Below are 20,711 nucleotides of genomic sequence, written 5' to 3'. Positions count from 1 at the left end.
TTTAAATCATAACTTTCAGGTAGACCAATAATTTTTAAATTATCCAGTAGTTTTTTTTGTTTGTTTTTGTTTTTTTTCCATGAGATATTTAACATTTTTCTATTTTTTCTTTGTTTATTTTCATTTTACTTTATTGTATCTTGATTTGTCATAAAGTCATCAGCTTCCATTTGCTCAATTCTATTTTTTAAGGAATTATTTTCCTCAGTGAACTTTTGTACCTCTTTTCCCAATTGGCCAATTTGATTTTTAACATATTTTTCTCTTCATTAGTTTTTGCACCTCTCTAAATTATTTTCCTAATTTTTCCTCTAACTCTTTTACTTGACTTTTGTTTTTATTTTTACTTTGAAAAAGTCCCTTTTGAGCTCTTTTGTGGCCTGATCCCAATTCTTATCTTTCTTGGAGGCTTTGTATATAAGAGCTTTGACCTTGTTATCATCTTCTGAGTGTGTTTTGATACTCCTTCTCACTGCAATAAATGTAAATGGTGAGGAATTTTGTTTTGTTTTGTTTTCTGCTCATTTTTCTAGACTATTACTCAACTTGTTTCTAAAGTTGAGGGCACATTATCCCAAGCTTCAAGAGTTTTTGTGCAACTGTTTTCAGAAATCTATTTAGGAATCTGATTATAAGCACTCTTTTCTGACCTGGAGCTGTTAGGATTGTCTTGCTCCACTATAGTTGTAAGACCTAGTGTGCTGGCCAGGGCTGAGGCTCTGCTGACCAGGTCTTCAATGGAACATACATACCAGACTCCCACTCTGTGGACATAGACCCTTTCCACTCATCTTCTGAGTCCTGGTAACCTCATACTGAGAGTTGCCTCCAGCTTTGCTGTCGATTCAGATGTTCTGCCTTGTTGATGCTGGGGTCAGGGTTGGAGCTGGGTCCAGGGGGTAGCTGGTGTAGCCTGCCCTGACTATATGCAGTAGGCTCCCACTCTGGTTCTACATACATTTTCTGTTGACCTTCAAGATCCTCTTTGATGTCTCTGGGATGAGAGATTGGGACTCACCAGTACTACTGCTGATTCAGAGGTTGGCCCAAGCAGGGCTGTGTCTGGGTCTGGAGTTTGCACAATGGACTCGCAGCTTTTGTGCTGAGTTTCTAAGTTGCTTTCTGCTGGAAAATGTTCTACTCCATATTTGTGGGTGTTTTGATACTCTAAAATTTGTTTAGAGTCATTATTTAAAGGAATTTGGAGTGGTTTGGGGGAGAGACTGGGTGAATTCCCACCTTATTCCATCATCTTGGCTCTGCCCATGTCATCAATCTTAACACAGACTCTGGGGGAGTCCTAAAGCCATAAGTCCATCCTGGAAAAGGCAGCAATCTTCCTTATCTGTCACTTATTTTGCAAATGGGAAACATGAGAAGAACCTAGGCTATGATTAGTCATAGCTCTGTTATCATCAAGGAGAAGGGATCTCACATTAAGAACTTTATAATAGGTTACTTTTCACACACACACACACACACACACACACACACACACACACACACACACCACACCCGTTCATACCCACTCTTTCCCTCCAGTCCTTGTCCCACCCATTAAGACATCAAGAAATACAATACAGCTGTGTTTTATTGTATAATCAGAGTTAGTACATCTTTCATTTTGCTTACAAGAAAGAATGTTGAAACGTATCTTTACATCTATTTGGAAAAATAATACTATTGAGGAAAAAAATATTTCTTTATGTAGATTGTTCTGATTCTGTTCACTTCATTTTGCATTGGTTTATATGTCTTCCTATGTTTTTGTGCAACCTTCTTTTTTTATAATTTTTATAGAACAATGATATGCCATCCCTCATATGTCCTAATGGGCAGCTAAATGGTATAATCAATAGAGCACTGGGCTTAGAGTCAGAAAGAACAGAATTAAAATATGGCCTGAGACACCAGCAGTGTGGCCCTGGGCAAAGTCACTTAACATTTACCAGTTAAACTGGAGAATGACATAGCAGAACATTCCAATTTCTTTGCCAAAAAACCCTATGGACAGCATAGGTCTTCTATGACTTGTAGGTTCACAAAGAGTTGGTCGTGATTGAACAATAACATATGTGCTACCCACTTATTAGTCCAATTCACTGATTGACATAATTCTGCTCAAAGACCTTGGTTGACTCCCTCTCACTATTTGATTAAATAGAAATTCCCTTACCTCCTTCTCATAACTTCCCATGGTCTCACTCCAATCTATTTTAAAAGCTTGCTATTATTTGTCCTTTGCTCTGGAAGACAACCAGTGACATCAGGGAGGTAATGTCATGACATGCAAGTGAATTGGATTTAAGTGAGGGAAGGTTGTTCAGAGTCACCAGCCTTAATTTCTTCTCTATAGCCATCTGGGTCCAATGGCAGCTATAGATCAAGACTACTGGGAATTATTTTGTTTTTATACATAAATTCCATTCAAATGAGCTATTTATTATCCGTTCCTGGCCATACTTTGCTTTCTTCTGATACATTCATTCATGTAGTACACCTATGATGGCTGCAATATACTCTTTTCCCTATTTGCCCATTGAAATACTTGTTGTCCTCTTCCTTCAATGCTTAATTCAATACTCTCATTCAGAAAAAAGAGATAATATTTCCCTCACAGGGCTGTCCTGAGAATTAAATCAGATAACTAATCTAAAGGATTTTGCAAATGTTAAACATCTCTCTCTCTCTCTCTCTCTCTCTCTCTCTCTCTCTCTCTCTCTCTCTCTCTCCATCCATCTATCTATTTATCTATAGATAGATAGATATTATATATATATATATATATATAAACATAAAATACATATATATGTTATATATAGTATTAGCTATTCTTTTTCTATATATGTATCTATAGTAGCTATAATATTATCCCTCCAATATTATATAGGAACATCTAATGCTCTGGCTGTTCTTGTGACTCTGCAATATCCTGATTACTGAAAAATGATTCTATTGTAGCTCCTATAATATCCTTGCTAAGGCCATCAGATGAACTTAATCTTGCCCACAAGGGATGTTTTTTTTTTTTAATTATATGTTCACAAGACATTTTAATTAGCCAGAAAATTCAAGTATTCTGTCCTTAAAAGTTTTAATATATTTAGTAGAAATGCCTCAAAGACAGAAGAAGAGGAAGAATTAGAGAATAAAATAAAAGGATAATAAAGAGATTGTTCCTAAAAAGAAGTTTATAGACATTTTCTTCTAGCAACTCCCACATAATTTTTCAATTTCTTTTCTTTCTTCTCCTTCCTTCTTCCTTCTCTCTCTCTCTCTCTCTCTCTCTCTCTCTCTCTCTCTCTCTCTCTCTCTCTCTCTCTCTCTCTCTCTCTCTCTCTCTCTCTTTCTCACATTTCTGTCTCTTTTTCACTGTAGAAAATCGCTAATGCTCTCTCTGATGTAACAGATTGTAATGATAGTGTTTGCTGACTTGCTGTGACATTCTCAAATTGTTATTCACTGGAATGCTTTGACACCCCTCCCTCCTTTATAGAAGGAAGCCTTGCTGTCAGGTTGGATAGGCTTAATTAACACATTAACTTGAGTTGTAGTGAGATTTTCCTCTTTCCTCCTGTAACCAAAGTCTAACAATTCACTTCCTGTGGAGAAAATGTTTGAAATAGTGGGTGAACTTGGAAAAAACTCCCTCCAGTGAGGGTTAATTTATATTCACCTCTTGCCTACAGCTACAAAACTTCAAATGCCCCAATATATTTAATCTTTAGGAGCAGGACTCTCTTAACACATCACAGAAAACCACAATGTCCTGTAGGATACAGGCACAAACTATCTATTCCATATGGAATGTCCAGATGACTCTAAGTCAGCCCTAATAATATTGCTACAAATCCTTCATCCCATGGAGAAGTGCTGCCATTTGGCTCATGACATTGCTTGGGGCTCCTTAGAAATTCTTTTGTCAATCGTCTATTAGAAAATGTTTAATGAGTACCTCCCTTATTCTCAGCACTGTGTGGATGCCCAAGAAATATAAAACACAATTTCTGCCTCAAAGTAGTTATATTCTTGTCAAAGAGACTAAAATTAGACTCATAAAACTGTATCAGACAAGAAAATACAAAATACAATAAAAAGAACATCAAACTTATAGAGGAAGTCTTGCATTTAAATTCCTTCCTCATTATTTCATTTCAATAAACAGTAAGTATTAGGCACTGGTGATGAAAATGCATATTGTCCCAGCCCTTAAGAAGCTCTTTCTATGAGGGTGTAATATTTACATGGATAACACAAAATTTAAGGAGAGTGAGTATATTTATTAATGTAGCGATGGAGGAATTCAGGAAAGTTTCATGGAAAAAGGGGCACTAGAGATGAGCATTGAAAGAAGAGAGTGTTCCAAGAGGGGAAGATGAGAGGAGTAGATGTGTATTCTAGACATGAACAATTGCTTTTTCAATGCACTATAGTGGAATATAGAAAAGAAATACAATTATGGAATTGCTCTCTGAACAAACCTCAGCAACTATCTTGTTGAAGGCAACTGTGACACATTGGATAGAGTATCACCAGGAGTCATCTTCATGAGTTCAAATCCAGTTTCAAACTCTTACTATGAGATCCCAGGCAAGTCATATAACCCTATTTACCTATTTTCTCATCTAACAAATGATCTAGAGGAAGAAATGCCAAATCATTCCAGTATCTTTTCCAAGAAAATCCCAGTGGGTTCAGGAAGAGCTGGACATGACTGGAAAACAACTGAACAATAATAAAACCTCATCTTGTTTAACCTATATCTCTAAAATCATCTTTTTCTGAAAGATATATGTTAAGTAGTTATTCAGCCTTTTCTTGTTTACCTCAAATGACTAAGAATATTACTATTAGTCCCTTCTTCCTCACCTCCAAGGTGACCCAGTTAATTTTTAAAAAATCTTGTAATCAATTCTGATGGACATGGCTCTTGTGAATAATGAGGTGATTCAAGTCAATTCCAATGGTCTTGTGATGAAGAAAGCCATCTGCACCCAGAGAGAAGATAGTGGGAAATGAGTGTAGATCACAACATAGTATTTTTACTCTTTTTGTTGTTTGCTTGCATTTTGTTTTCTTTCTCATTTTTTTCCTTTTCAATATGATTTTCTTATACATCATGATATTTGATGAATTATATATAAAAATTGCATATGTTTAACATATATTGGATCACTTGCCATCAAGGGGAAAGGGAGAAAAAAATAGAACATAAGGTTTTGTAAAGATGAATATTAAAAATCATAGATTTATATACTTTGAAAATAAAGCTTTAATTAAAAACATTTTGAATTGTTAGAATGTTTTAAAAATCTACATCCAGTCTGTATTTGCTTCTTTATACCCTTCACCCATTACTCCTGGTTTTGAGGTATTTATTCCAATATGAAAAAATGAGATCACTCTTCTACATGATAGCTTTTTATAAATGGAGAAGGCTGATTACATTTTGAAAACTGCCCGCCATTGGGTAATCATATTATTATTTCAGAGCCCAAGAAATCATTTTCTACTTTTAGGAGTTATGCCTTAATCTAAGTGACCCTTAGATGATTTTTAAGTCTTGTCCATGCCATCAACTACTCTTTTCAAACTGGCAATGTTGTTTAATAAAACACAGAGCAATCTGACCTGCCAACCAGAGATATCATCCAGAAACAGACATGTTATATTGATATATATATAGAATTTGCATTTCACTAAGCTCCTTTTTGTTATTTCAAATAAAATACTTTATTTTTTAAAAATTATTTTATTATAGTTTTTATTTACAAAACATATGTATGGGTAATTTTTCAACACCGACCCTTGCAAAAACTTCTGTTCCAAATTTTCCCTCTCTCCCTCTCCTCAGATAAAATACTTTCTAGCCATGTTTCTCTCACTAGTTGTTTCCACAATGCTGCATTGCCACCTGTTCTAGTCCTTTGAGGCTAACTTGAATACTTTAAGTTCAGAGATGTATATAACTCAGAGGCATGAACTATTTCTATAAGAGTGGAGTTATATGATGCTCTCAGGTACAAATAAAGAATGGATAAAATCTTATACAGTATGAAAGCATTTATCTCTCATTTTTCTTATGTGTTTTCAAGGAAGGAAGCCAAGAAAACATCCCCTGGAATAGTGGAGAGTGAAACAAAACCTTAAATTGGAATAGGTCTCCTTGGCTGGTTCCCAGATGTTTTTCAGTTTGGATCAATCGAGTTGTTTGCTTTGGTAGTTAGTGATTTGAGCTTCTTATTTTGTTCCAAGAAACACTATCTCAAAAAAAAAAAAAAAAAAAGCTTCTCCAAAGTTCACTGAGCTTGCGACATGGACTGGCTTAGTTTACCTGGAGTTGCCTGCTCATCTGCAGGTCCAATATGAACTTAGCCATTGGAGAAGCCAATAGTATTGATGGTATATTTATGCTATGTACAGTATACTCTATTTCTATACAGGCTAGCTGGCAATAAATACTATAAAAGGGATATTAACATAGTTGAGAACATTCTCTGAACTCTATGGAAGCTCACCCTTCAAAGAGAAAAGTGTTGGGAAAAACCTCAATTGGCACCACCAAGGTCCTGAGGGAGACAGACAACCAAAGAGAGCTCTAGCCTAACTTTAATGTGAGGTTACAGTCTCTCCTGGACCTTTCTCTCAGTTTCTGACAACCTATGAGGAAAACCAAAGGTCCTTTTATATCTCTTCCTTCAGCATAGAGCAGAGCTAATCTTAAGAAGTTGCATCTCAGAAGAAGCTAATGGACTGGGTCTGAAGTCAGGAAGACCCGAGTTCAAATCCAACTTCAGGCACATAGGTATATAAAACTTCGGGAGGTCACAACCTCAATTTCCTTAAAAGAAGAGTAAGTAGAAATTTTAATAGTAAAAGTAGTAGCAGCAATAATAGTAGTAGTAATAGCAGCAGCAGCAGCAGTATAGTAGTAGTAGTAGTAGTAGTAGTAGTAGTAGTAGTAGTAGTAGTAGTAGTAGTAGTAGTAGTAATAGTGCTGGTGGTAGTAGTAATAGTAGAAGTATTTATAGTTGTTTCATTCTTTCCTCTCTTCTTTCCATTCTAAACTCTCCACATTTTCAAAACCAAAATTATTTCCCAGACAAAAGGCACTATTAAGTCTAAAGATTATAATGCCCCCAAATTACATTCCAAGCCCCAATGAGTCAAACTTTCTTCTTTATCCAAGAGGCATTCTCAGACCAGAAGTCTGCCAAAACTTCAGTCCCTTCCCCCAGATCTACCTTTTAGGAACAAGTAATTTTATCTCTTCTATCCTAGATGAATTCTACCTTTGTTAGAATCATTTTAACTTGTCTAGCTTGGTAGTGATTTCTGTAAAATCAGGACTAGCTCTCTGGAGGACCTCGGGATCAGCCCAAGTCCTTGGTCTTAGTGGAGGAGTAAAGGAGGCAGGAGGGCCATGTGGCTGGTCAAAGATGGAGCCTGAAATCTGGTGTCTTCTCTTGTATCTGTGGCTGAGAGCTGTGGCTAAGAGAGAATCTTCTGTGTCTGAGACTTCCCTTAAATATTCCAGTAGGATTACATCATTACATCACACTGAGTATATGCAACCACACTGAGCAAGTGTAATTATAGCCATTACTGCACAAGTGCTAACTATGGTAGCATTACATTACCATAGCACATTAAATATATGTGTTTAACTAGAATGATTACATCATTAGCTAGAGAATCATTATCTCATCAATCGTACTGAGTCTTAAGCACCCCTTTTCAGAGTCCTGGTCCTCTACATCTTCTGCTTTCTTTGTTTTAGAACACAGATGGTCACATTCTCCCTGACTTCTCCGGGAGGTGAAAACCCCAAAAGGAGGTGATATTATTAGCAGGTTTCCTCTGGGCTGAAACTAAAACAGGTATACATAAATCCATCAGCATAAGAGGTGTTACACAAACACATAGTAATATAACTCAGGCTCATAGTAATGGCTCTCCCCACAGCTAGTGCAAGCTTAGTGTGATGTAACAAACATGAATTATACATGCAAGAAGTGATATAACAAACAGTATGAATCGAGATGAGAGGAATCACACAGGCTAGTAATGATATAATAAAAAAATATGAATATACATGTCCATAAGTCTTAGAAGGAAAGTATATAAATAACAATCACACATATACCTCCTGCAGCAGCCAAGAGATAGTCCAAAAACAATCACATGTCAGGGAATCCAGTGATTCCTGAAGGTTTTGAAGTCCTGAAACAATCTTATCATGTCTCAGTGAATCCAATGATTCCTGCGGGTTTTAAAGTCCTGCATCAGTCTCATTAAGAATTTTTGATGTCCATGAGTCAATTGCCATAAATGCCATGCTCTTTCAGTGGTGGGCACCATCAGCAATGGAACTAGCTGATGTTTCTTGGGTCTTCTCCTTCATTTCAAGGATCTGCTCCATCTCTCTCTGATAGACAAGGCAAATACAGCTCAGCACCCATCTTATTCCTTCTCCATCTGTAGAGATACAAGCAAACCCTCTACCTCAAGCAGTTAACCTATCTGGTCCCTTCCATTCACCACTTTCTAGGTCTCTTCTCATCACTTTGTGATTATCTAAAGATAGTGGAGCTGCTCACACTGGACATTGCCCTTCTGCTGAGATATAAAACCTGTCTGCTGGAGCCAGTGCATTTTTACCAAAAATCAAAAAAAAAAAAAAAAATAGAGTTGAGAGCTAAATTTAGGAGTTCTCTAAGGTTACCTGTGGCTCCCTCTTTTGGTTTTGGAGGAGTGTCTTGATGTCTCTGTTTCTCCTCTCTACTATTGCCTACCCTTGAGGATTAAAGGGTATGCCAGTGGTGTGGAAGTGTGCAAAATGTTTAGAAGTATATGCAGGTCCATTATCTGTTTTTATTGCTTGTGGCACAGCCATGATTGCAAAAGCTTGTTTAAGGAATTCAGTGACCACTCGAGCTGTCTCTTTTGGTGCTGGTATTGCAAAAATGAATCCTGAAAAGGTGTCTACCACAGCATGGATAAAAGACAGACGACCAAAAGATTTATAATGGGTCACATCCATTTGCCAGATTTCATTGGGTCTCAAATCACCAGGGTTCTTCCCTAGAGGGAGTGTAGGAGCGTGGAAAGAAGGCAAGCTGTAAAGGCTTTTACTATGCTCTAGCTTCCTCTCTTGTTGTTTCAAATTGTAAACGTAAATCTCAAGCAGCCTGTTGATACTTAAAATGAGATTCTTTGGCTTGCTGAACATGGTTAGAAAGCTATCTTCATTTGAATTACCATCAAAAATAGGATCTAGAAGTCTACTATGAGAGTGGACATGCAAGATATAAATCTTACCTGGATGCTTTCTCATTTGCTCTTGAAGTTCCTTAAAGAGCTGATATGTATTAGAGGCTACGAATTTTATTTGGGTTGTGGCAATTCTTTGTATCACACCTACTGAATAGGCCAAATCAGATATTATATTTGCATCTCCTGGATAATAAGTAAGAGCTAGAATGATTGCATACAATTCATTCTGCTGAGTGGACTGAAAAGGAGTTCTGACTACTATCTTTATAGTTAAGTCACAAGATTATACGTGCAAGTACATAACAAATGTAGACCCATGTGTAAAATTTGGAGCTATGGCCAATAAAATTTGCCACTCTGGCATGGTTTCACAGCACATATTAATTTATACATTGGTATAAAAGGTATATGTCTTGTCAGGACTTATCCCAGATAATTGTACGGTTTAGTTAATGGCCTTTAATAAAATTCTAGCCACAAGCACTGGGTAAGGCATGAGGTTTTGTTCTGGTTGTGCTGAGAGGTTCACCCACTCTATCATAATATGTCCTTGATGAAAGACTGCTGTGGGTGCCTTTTTTGTAGCAAAAACTGAGATTTCCAAGGGTTTCTGAGTGACTCTTTCAACCACATTGGATAAAGCCAGTTCAACTTCTCTCAAAGCTTGAGCTTTTGTAAGCTGGTGTGGTGAGTTTAAAGGACTGTCTCCCCTTAAAGTGTCATATAATGGTTGTAATTGACAGGTAGTCAAGTCTAACACTGGATACATTCATTGGATATCACCTATCAATTTCTGAAAGTCATTAAAGGTGTTCAACTTCTCTGTTCTTAAAGAAAGTTTTTGTATTGTAAGCACCTTAGGATATACTTCATAGCCTAAATATTGAAAAGGAGTGTGACTTTGTATTTTTTCCGGAGCTATGTGCAATTTGTAGTTCCTTAGTGTTTCTATGGTCTTTTGTAGCCATGATTCTAAATTTGCTGCTCAGGTGCACACTCCAAGATATCATCCATGTAATGTAACAATATAACTTTTGAAATGCTTTTCTTACTGGAGTCAGAGCAGCTGCACATGCATTTGACACATAGTAGGGCTATTTTTCATTCCCTGTTGCAAAACTGTCCATTCATATCTTTTATAAGGCTCAACTAAGTTAACACTGGGTACTGAAAATCATATCCTCCTTATCTAGAATAGATTTGCCATTCTCTAGGCAATTAAGGAGGAGATAGAAGTCTAGGCTGAAGAGTTCACATAGTTTCCATCTGTTCATTTATTTTTCTTAAATCAGTCAACATCCTCCATTTTCCAGATTTCTTTTTTTACAATAAATACAGGGGAATTCCAGGGCAGCTAGGTGGTGCAATGGATAGAGCATCAGCCCTGAATTCAGAAGGACCCGAGTTCAAATGTGGTCTCAGACATTTAACACTTCCTAGCTGTGTGACCCTGTGCAAGTCACTTAACTCCAGCCTCAGGAAAAAAAATAATAAAATAAAGGGGAATTCCAAAGACTTAGAGAAAGTTGCAAATGTCCTTGGTCAAGTTGCTCCTGTACTATTTCTAATAAGCCTAATAAGGCTTGGATTTTATCAATACCTAAGGGCCATTGTTCTATCCACATTGGTGTATCAGTTTTCCATTGAATGGGACCAGATGAGAGTGCAGACAGGCCTTCAACAGCAGCCTTGCCTATAAAAACAAAGTACTCATTTATTGTAAGTTGTAAGATGTCTCTTCTCCATAGATTGATGGTGATTTTTTCTACTACAAAAGGAATAAAAACTCCTGTTTTACCTTCAAATATCCATCTCAAAGGGGTAGCACTAACTTCAGCTGCTATTGATCCTCCTACACCATGCATATAGGTGTCTGCCTTAATCTTTGACCAATGATTGGTCCAGCTGGCACCTCTAATGACTGTACGATCTGTACCTGTGTCTACCAATCCTTCTAATGGTATGCCATTTATATAGATAGTGGGCATAGGTAAATCAGCTATAACTGCTGCTGTCTAGTATATTCCTGGATTTCGTTGTTGGGAGTCAAAATGTGGGCAGATATCACCAGATTGCCTGTTAGGAGTCTGTATCAGTAAACCTGATGCTACTACTTCTCCTGGGCGATGTCACACATTGTCTACCTGTATTAGTGACTGGGATATTAGTTACACATTCCCCAGTTTCCCATATCAGTGTATGGATGAACACTGTTTTGTAAGCATTCTCAGGAGATGAAATAATCAAGCCTACTGTCCCTGGAGGGAAAGGGTGCAAAGGCTGGATAGGGACAGATTTCACCTCTCCTAGGGATATCTTAGTAGTCCCAGCTGCATACAACTCTATTCTACCCAATTGTAATCCCTTTCCCCCATCAGCTTGGCTGATTGGTCATGTCTGGCTACTGAACTTCTAAAGACTCTCTGAGTATAACAGTGGCTGCCATCATGTCCCAAGTGGTTTTTGTCTGGGGTTCTGGAGCTGAGCCCTGCTTCATATTTCCCTGAATCAATCTATATTCTGAATCCCAGTGGAAGCCTCTATTGCATTTTAGACATATGGTTTTGGATCTTGTTCTCCCACCCTGTCTTCTCTGCCAACACTGAGCTTTCAGATGCCCTACTTTAACCACATTGAAAGCATTGAAGAGTCTCTCTCTGGAAGAACTTTTCCAAAAGGGACTCTGTTTTCCCACATTCAGATCTTGAAAAGTCTGCATTATACCCTGAGTATAAGAGGTATTTGTGCCCACTGTAGCACAGTGTCTTATGATCTCCTCTAAAGGAGCATCCTTGTGTAGTCCTAATATAATTCTTCTACAAACCTCATTATCATTTTCTCTAGCAAGTTGTTTTATCATTATTGCTGTTGCTGCATTTTCACCAATAGTTTGTATGACAGTTGTCTACAGACGTCCCACAGAATCAGCAAAGAGTTAATTTGGACATTGCACCATTTCCATGAAGGCTTTCCCTCTATCTTGTCTTCCTGGGAGGGTGCCCCATGCTTTGAGAGCTCATATGCTCTCATATGCTCATATGCTATCAAAGGGTAATTAATCTGCGCTAAAGCATCTGCATAAGGACCTAAACCTGATAGTTGATCAGCGGTGACTGGTATATCAACTCCAGCTTGCCTATTTTGTTGGGCTTGTATTCTACAGAGTTCCCTATACTCAGAAAGCCACAACAAGTTTTGTCCAGGTTCTAAACATGTCTTTGCTATAGATTTCCAATCATTAGGGGTTAAAACTTCAAAAGCCAGATTCTCTAATACCATCTAAACATAAGAGAATCTTCTGTGTCTGAGACTTCCTTTAAATACTCCAGTACAATTACATCACTACATCACACTGACCATGTGCAACCACACAGACCATGTGCAACTGTAGCCATTACTGTGCAAGCGCTAACTTATAGTATCATTACATCACCACAGCACATTAAGTATATGTACTTAACTAGAGTTGATTACATCATTAGCTAGAGAATCATTATCTCATCAATCCTACTGAGTCTTAAATACACCTTTTCAGAGTTCTGGCCCAGACTTCCCTTCCAAAAAAGGTCACACTCCCTAGTTTTGTAATCTATATCCAAAGTATGTTTGTTGGGTGGTAGGGAAAGAGTACCAATGGAATCTGAAAGGAGAATCTTATCCTTTAATTGTCTATTGTCTTTTCCTGTCCCTAATTTGCCTTTAGTGTGTTTATCTCTCTATATACTGTTTAGTTACCATTCATTTCTCCCTTCTACTTACATATTGCAGTTCTGCTTCTGTGGGAAAGACAGTATATAGAATAGATAACTTACCCAGGTTCAGAGAGTAGGAACGAGAGCTGTAGGCTTTCTTCTCCCCTGTTTTAGTGACCCTCAGTAGCTTTTCTCTAATGTCCCTCAACTTTCAGCATGTGTCTTTGATGGTCCTCCAAAATCACTCCCTTAAAATGCAGGGTTAAGGGGAACTTGCAGAAAATGGTTCAGACAGCATGTGATAGTGCTAGTAAAATGCTGAAATCATTACAGTTTAAACCTTTCCATTTTCTTCTAAAATCATTGAGCTCACCATTTCTTTTTTTTTTTTAAATAGTTTCCCAATAATATTGTATTTTTCCAAATACATGTAAAGACAGTTTTCAACTTTCATTTTTGTAAGATTTTACATTTTAAATTTTTCTCTTCTCCCTTATCTTCCCTCTCCCCCAGACAGCAAGCAATTTGATATAGGTTAAATATGTACAATCCTTTAAAACTTATTTCCACAATTGTCATCTTGTGCTAGAAAAATCAGAACAAAGGGGAAGAAAACACAAGAAAATAATATAAGCAAATAAAGGGGAAAAATTGAAAATATTATCCTTTGATCTATATTCATTGCCCATACTTCTGTCTCTGAATGACTGCCACTTTCCATCCCTAAATCCATTGGAATTGCCTTGAATTATAGCATTATTGAGAAAAGCCAATTCCATCATGGTTGATCATCACATTATATATTTTTTTTGCTTTGTATAATGTTATCCTGGTTCTGCTCATTTTACTCAATATCACTTCATGTAAATCTTTCCAGGGTTCTTTGACATCAGCCTTGAGCTCATCATTTCTCATAGTATGATAGTGTTTCATAATATATAACTTATTTAGCCATTCTCCAATAGATAGGCATCTTGCAATTCCTAGCTCTTTGCCATCACAAAGAAAGCTGATTTAAACATTTTAGAACAAATAGGTTCTTCTCCTTTCCATAAATTAAAAGTAAAATTTTAAAAGGAGCTGAATTTATAAAAGATGGATTTAAATATAATATTTTCATTTTTCTTTGAATACATTAAAGTATTAAAATAAGAAAAAAGAAATTAATAAAATTAATAAAATTTTAAGGATGATTATGCATTCTAGAGGACTCTGAGATCTGGAAGTAATTTAAGTAAATAAAACTAAACAGAGCAAGTTTCTTATAGGAGTAAACAATCTCTCTCTTCAATATAAGTAAGAAATATTAGAAGCCAGCATATGTACATTATCAGAAAGATAGCTAATGTTTGGTATACAATAGGATTTGAGAATCACATTAAGGAATATGGGGGCTTTTGTATAAAGGGGAAAAAGGGGCACTGAGGTCAGCATCTTTCTTTAAGAAAAGTGAACACTCAGTTGTCTTTAGATATTACTATCAAATTATTCATTCAATAGACATTCAACAAGCATGTCTCTTTTTATTAATTTTATAATTATAACTTTTTTTGACAGTAGATATGCATAGGTAATTTTTTTTTACAACATTATCCCTTGTACTCTCTTCTGTTCTGAATTTTTCCTCTCCTTCCCTCCATCCCCTCCCCTAGATGGCAGGCATTCCCAAACATATTAAATATTTTATAGTATATCCTAGGTACAATATATATGTGCAGAACCGAATTTTGTTGTTGTTGTTGTTGTTGCAAAGGAAGAATTGTATTCGGAAGGTGAAAATAATCTAGGAAGAAAAACAAAAAAAAAATGCTCACAGTTTACACTCATTTCCCAGCGTTCCTTTTCTGGATGTAGCTGATTCTGTCCATCATTGATCACTTGGAATTGGATTAGCTCTTCTCTATGCTAAAGATATCCACTTCCATCAGTATTGTTGAAGTGCATAATGATCTCCTAGTTCTGCTCGTTTCACTCAGCATCAGTTGATGTAAGTCTCTCCAGGCCTCTCTGTATTCCTCCTATTGGTCATTTCTTACAGAACAATAATATTCCATAGCATTCATATACCATAATTTACCCAACCATTCTCCAGTTGATAGACATCCATTCATTTTCCAGTTTCTAGCCAATACAAAAAGGGCTGCCACAAACATTTTGGCACCTACAGGTCCCTTTCCCTTCTTTAGTATTTCTTTGGGATATAAGCCCAGTAGCAGCACTGCTGGGTCAAAGAGTATGCACACTTTGATAACTTTTTGGGCAGAGTTCCAGATTGCTCTCCAGAATGGTTGGATTCTTTCACAACTCCACCAACAATGCATCAGTGTCCCTGTTTTCCCACATCTCCTCCAACATTCATCATTATTTGTTCCTGTCATCTTAGCCAATCTGACAGGTGTGTAGTGGTATCTTACAGTTGTCTTAATTTGCATTTCTCTGATCAATAGTGATTTGGAACACTCATATGAGTGGAAATAGTTTTAATTTCATCATCTGAAAATTGTCTGTTCATATCCTTTGACCATTTATCAATTGGAGAATGGCTTCAAAAAGCATTTCTTAAGAATTCCCTATGTGCCAGACATTGTACAAAGACAAAAATATGTATAAATATGTATCTATATATGTATACATATGTGTTGTATGTATATGTATATATTGAGAAGGGGCCACATGTGCATGGTAAATTAAATACAAAATATGTACAAAGTAATATTTGAGAAAGTGAATTACCAATTGAGAGGGGAGGAAATCAGGGTATGTATCCTAAGAGATGACTCTTTTCATTGTTTAGCCTGGTAGTCTCAATTAATTGATTCCAACTGTTCTATCCTAATTTTCCTCTACTTTCTTATGCTTGAGCCAAAGGCATCTCAATTGAACATTGTAATTGTTGATGAATTGAACTGATATTTCAACTTTTGATAGCTTGTACAACTGACAGTTTACACAATTGAAAACTCTTTCTCTTCTCTACAGTTATATAGCTCTGCAGAATTTGGGAGGAGATGGCAACTTCTCCAGGAAGGAGTCGTCCCGAACAGATTCTACTGGTAAGAATATGGAAATGTTTCATGTTATATTCTGAGAAAACAGCTCAAATGGCCTTCAGATTTTTGGTGCACATTTATTGTTCCAAAGGGAGCTACTGGTTTGGGAATGGTCTGGTTTCTAAACAAACCCAAATGATGCTTTTATGTGCATTCACAATTGATTCATATGCTATTTATTTAACCATGTGCTATGCATCAAGAAGTGTGTTAGAATCCCTAGCTTCCTAGAAGACTCAAGTACTGGAACTTCTATGAACAGACCCCAAGTTAATAATGCTGTTTCACAAATTCCATTGTACAAATTCCTTTGTACTTATTTCGTATATATATATATATATATGTGTGTGTGTGTGTGTGTGTGTGTGTGTGTGTGTGTGTGTGTGTATATGTATATGTATATTACTGAGATAAATGGGGTTAAGTGACTTGCCCAGAGTCACAAAGCTATAAAGTATTAAGTGTCTGAGGCCAGATTTGAATTCAGGTCCTTCTGACTTCAGGACTGGTGTTCTAAATCACTGTGCCACCTAGCTGCCCTTATTTCACATATTTTAAAATGTATTTATCTTTCATCAGAAATGAGAAAATATACATAAAGCTCTTTGCAACTTAAAAATACTATATAAATATTCACTATTACTATTATTGCTACTTTAATTATTAGTAATAGTAGTAAATTAAGTTTAAACTTCTTTCACTGGTGTGAATATGATTCAGGGGAAATGACTACAGAATTAAAGCAAAAGGAAAAAATAAAAGGAAGCTGGTTGAGGATAGAGACATGTTCATCTTTTTTATTTTTTTTTTTGTAATTTGTAATTTTAAATTTTTGTCTCTCTAGTATCTAGAATATGAGTCTGTAATAAATACTTATTTATTTGAATACAATGTAAAGAAATCTCTAGACAGAGAGAAATGAAAAAATAATTAAGATCTGATCCCTTCTGTCTTGGAGTTCATGGTCTAGAAGGGGAATTACAAGGAAAATGCACCTATGCAACAGTACACCATTGTAGTATGCAAGGGAATAGCATATAGGTAGGAATTTTATGCTGAGTGATTGGGACAAAAAGGGAAGGCCAGGCCATCTTTGAGCCCAACCTATCAAACAGTAAATTAAGGTTCCTATTAGTAGTTTTCCTTTTCCTCTGCTCCTTCCATCCTTTTCTTTATCATTTTCTTTTGGTGAACTTGACTCCAGAAAGACATTTTTGAAGTGGCCTCTAAGTTGGAATACAACCTTTAGTTATGAGTTTAGAACCAATCTTTTGAATATACCTTTGCTCAGAAGTCTGGGTTCATTGTCAGAAGTGGGCCATTTTGGGAGAGCTGTTCTCATGAGCAGATGGTGGCTGGGCTATTGAAAGGTTCCTACCCATTCTCTTAAAAATGAATGCATCAAAGCAAAGCAAACATGCTGTTCATTTTTACACATCTGTCTCAGGATTTAAGTATGACATGGTACCTATCACTAAGGTCTACCATTTCTCTGCTGCACACACTTAGACACATCCATGAGAAATACATTTTTATCTCTCTCATTTTCAAATGCTACACTAAAACCCCTTCGAGAATTGAAAGCTAGAGAACAGCATTAGAAAAGCCGTTAAAACTATTGATGCCTCCTGAAAAGGCAGCCCATTTGGAGGCAAGCCTGGTGAGAAATAACACAGTTGTACTTCTGCAAAGCTGGCCCTTTGTTTTCATCACTAGGGAACATGAACACTAAAAAGGGGGTTTCTGTAGCTTGAAAGTTTATTCTTCTTTCCTCTGCTACTGCCTAGATCTATGTGGTACCATTTTTAAAGATCAGATCAAATGAAGTCTCTTCTATCAGGAGAGATATCAATAACCCATATTGACCTCCTTTGCTCTCAAGTCTGAAATATATTGGTGTAAATGCATGATACTACTTTGAAGTGATATATAACTGTTTAAAGTCCCTGGATGGATTTTTTAACCTAAATAAGTTGCTTTTTTCTACCCCTTTAGTGCCTAGACTAATACTATGACTGACTGACTAACTTGATAGCTCACATTTTATATCAATTTAAGTTTAAGGTACATTTTCCTTTTCTTTCTTTTCTTTTTTTGATCTTTAATGCCTGGTACTGTCAAAAGAACAATGACTTTTATATTTCATTTATTTATTTATGTATTCATTCATTTGTTAGTTTGTTTTGTGGCAAAGTTAAGTAATTTGCTGGTAAGTGTCTGTAGCTTGTTTGAACTCAGATCCTCCAGACTCCAGGACTAGTGCTTTATCACCTGTGTGACCCAGCTGCCCCAATAACAATGATTTTCACTTCAGAGAACTTCTGTTTAAGTCCTGCCTGTGATTTTACCTGTGTGATCATGGGCAATTTTCTCAACTTTTTTACAGCTTTTCTCATCTATAAAAATAAAGGCACTGGACAAGATGGTCTCTGAGATCTTAGATTTATAATACGAAGGTTGATGATATCCCTTTAACAGATGAGAAACCTGAAAGTTGGAGTTGTGTCTTGCCAAAAATCAAATAGCTAAGTGTTTGTGTTGATATTTGAATCCAACTATTCCTGACTTAAAGATTGTAGTCTATTCACCATGTCATGCTAACCAGATGTACTTAAGCATGCATTCATATATGTGTGTATGAATGTATATATGCACGCCTCTTTATGAAGCCCTAAAATAGACTTGTAAAGTTTCTTTAGGATACATTAAAAAATAAGCATCATAATAGTCATATCGTAGCTAACCCTTATTCAAATTCTACAACATGACAACTACTAGCCTCACTCAGTTTGGAAATATAGGTCTCAACTTGAAATTTGTGAAAATTTAAGACTAAGTTTGTTAGGGTGGAAGGGAATTTTTCATGTACATGAGTATTGAATTCAAGCATATTGAAGCTGTTTTGTAAACCTTAAAGTGCTATATAAATTCTAGTTAATATCATCATCATCATCATCATCATTATATAAACAGTACATTTATAAGTAAGCAGGAGACATATTGTTTATAATGGTGATTATTTGAAATCTTTCACGTTTGGTCATGGAAATAAGGCAACTACCGAATAACACTAAATTGACCTTATTCTCATTACTAAATGTACCTGAAAAGAACAGTTCTTGTTTCTTTCTGTATATGCCTCGGCTCAGAATTTTGACTTTCTGGATGCACTGTTTTCCAGTTATTCTGAATTAATTAAGTCTGACTAATCATTCTAAGGATAAGTATAGTTAAATCACTAGTTTCTAAATTGAACTGGGTTTCTCCACTCAAAGGGACATGTGAAGGAGAAGAAAGCAACCATGCATCAAAGCATCTCTTGGAGGAAGCTATCTAGCTTGACTTTGTACACAGTAACAAAGACTACTGATTTAAATTTTCCTAATTCTCAAATTAGCTTAAACTTTTGTAAATAGCAAAGCATTTTCCTTTTTTTTTTTTTTTTTTGGTTGATGAAAATCACAAGGCCTTTCCTATATCTTCAATTATTTATTATTTATTTGTTTAAAACATTCTTGTTTGTTTAAATTTTGAATTCAAATTTCTCCCTCCCCCTTCCATTGAGAAAGCCAACAATATGACATCAATTATATATGTGAAAACACGAGAAACATATTTCCTTATTAGTCATATTGCAAAAAAAAAGTGAGAAAATTTTACTTCAAATTGCACTTAGAATTCATCAATTCTCTCTGGAGTTGAATAGTATTATTTTTTTTCATCATAAATCCTGTGAAATTGCCTTGCATCATTGTATTAATCAGAGTAGCCAAGTCTTTCACAATTGATCATTGTGATAATATTGCTGTTTCTGTGCACAGTGAACTTCACTGAACTTCACAGTGACCTTTCTCACTTCATTTTGCAATAGTTTATATAGATCTTGCTATTTTTCTCCTAAAATGACCCCCTTTCACTTCTTACAGCACAATAATGTTCCATCACAATCCCCAACTGTTGGACATATCCTAGATTTCCAAATCTTTGCTATGACAAAAAAAGTCATACAGATATTTTTAAACAAGGAGATCCTTCTTTTTTGGTTGATCTTTTTGGGATACAGACCTAGTAGTGGTATTATTGGGCTGAAGAGTATGTCCAGTTTTATAGCCCTTTGAACATAGTTCCAAATTGTTTTGCAGAATGGTGTGGATCAATTCTCTATTCATTGAACAGTACATTAGTGTATCTATTTGCCTTCATCCCCCCCAGCTTTTGTAATTGTCATTAAGTCTAAGGTGGTACCTCAGTGTTGTTTCAGTTTAATTCTCATAATCAATAGTAATTTAGAGCCTACTACTCTTTTTAAAATTTTTTCTGTTGCTCAGAAATTATTAGGTGTTAATATGAAAGATAGAGATAAATCCAAGTTATTAGTAATATTTCAAATAAGTTCTTTCAAATGGCACAAGAGTTTTAAGTATAACTAGACTTATATGGAGACTTTACTTTCAAAACAGATTGCTTTGATGACCTTGCATAAATTCAACAACAGGTATTTAAAAGGGCCTAATATAAGCGACCTTTTTAGTAAAAGCACTTGTCAATTGGCCCTCAAGGAGGATATAGTCTTTTCTTTGGGAAATTAAGAAATGTAACAAAGCTGGTGCATCTCTCTCTCTCTTTAGTAAAAGGCATTGGAGCTCAAAAAATGAGGTATAATTCCATTCCATCATCCCATGTCTACCCTTTT

At 36.0% G+C, this 20,711-nt stretch overlaps 1 protein-coding gene across 1 annotated transcript in view; it reads left to right on the top strand.

The window, feature by feature from the left end:
• The window catches only part of SORCS1 (sortilin related VPS10 domain containing receptor 1), a 726,370-nt gene that overhangs the window by 505,699 nt on the left and 199,960 nt on the right, over positions 1–20,711 (top strand). The window contains 1 exon segment of the mRNA XM_074295531.1: positions 15,948–16,021. Coding sequence (XP_074151632.1) covers positions 15,948–16,021 — 74 coding nt within the window.

The sequence above is a fragment of the Sminthopsis crassicaudata genome, chromosome 2 (genome assembly GCF_048593235.1).
Source record: "Sminthopsis crassicaudata isolate SCR6 chromosome 2, ASM4859323v1, whole genome shotgun sequence".
NCBI lineage: Eukaryota > Metazoa > Chordata > Mammalia > Dasyuromorphia > Dasyuridae > Sminthopsis > Sminthopsis crassicaudata.
The sequence above is the reverse complement of the archived record's forward strand: the minus strand, read 5'-3'. Positions and strand labels throughout refer to the sequence as shown.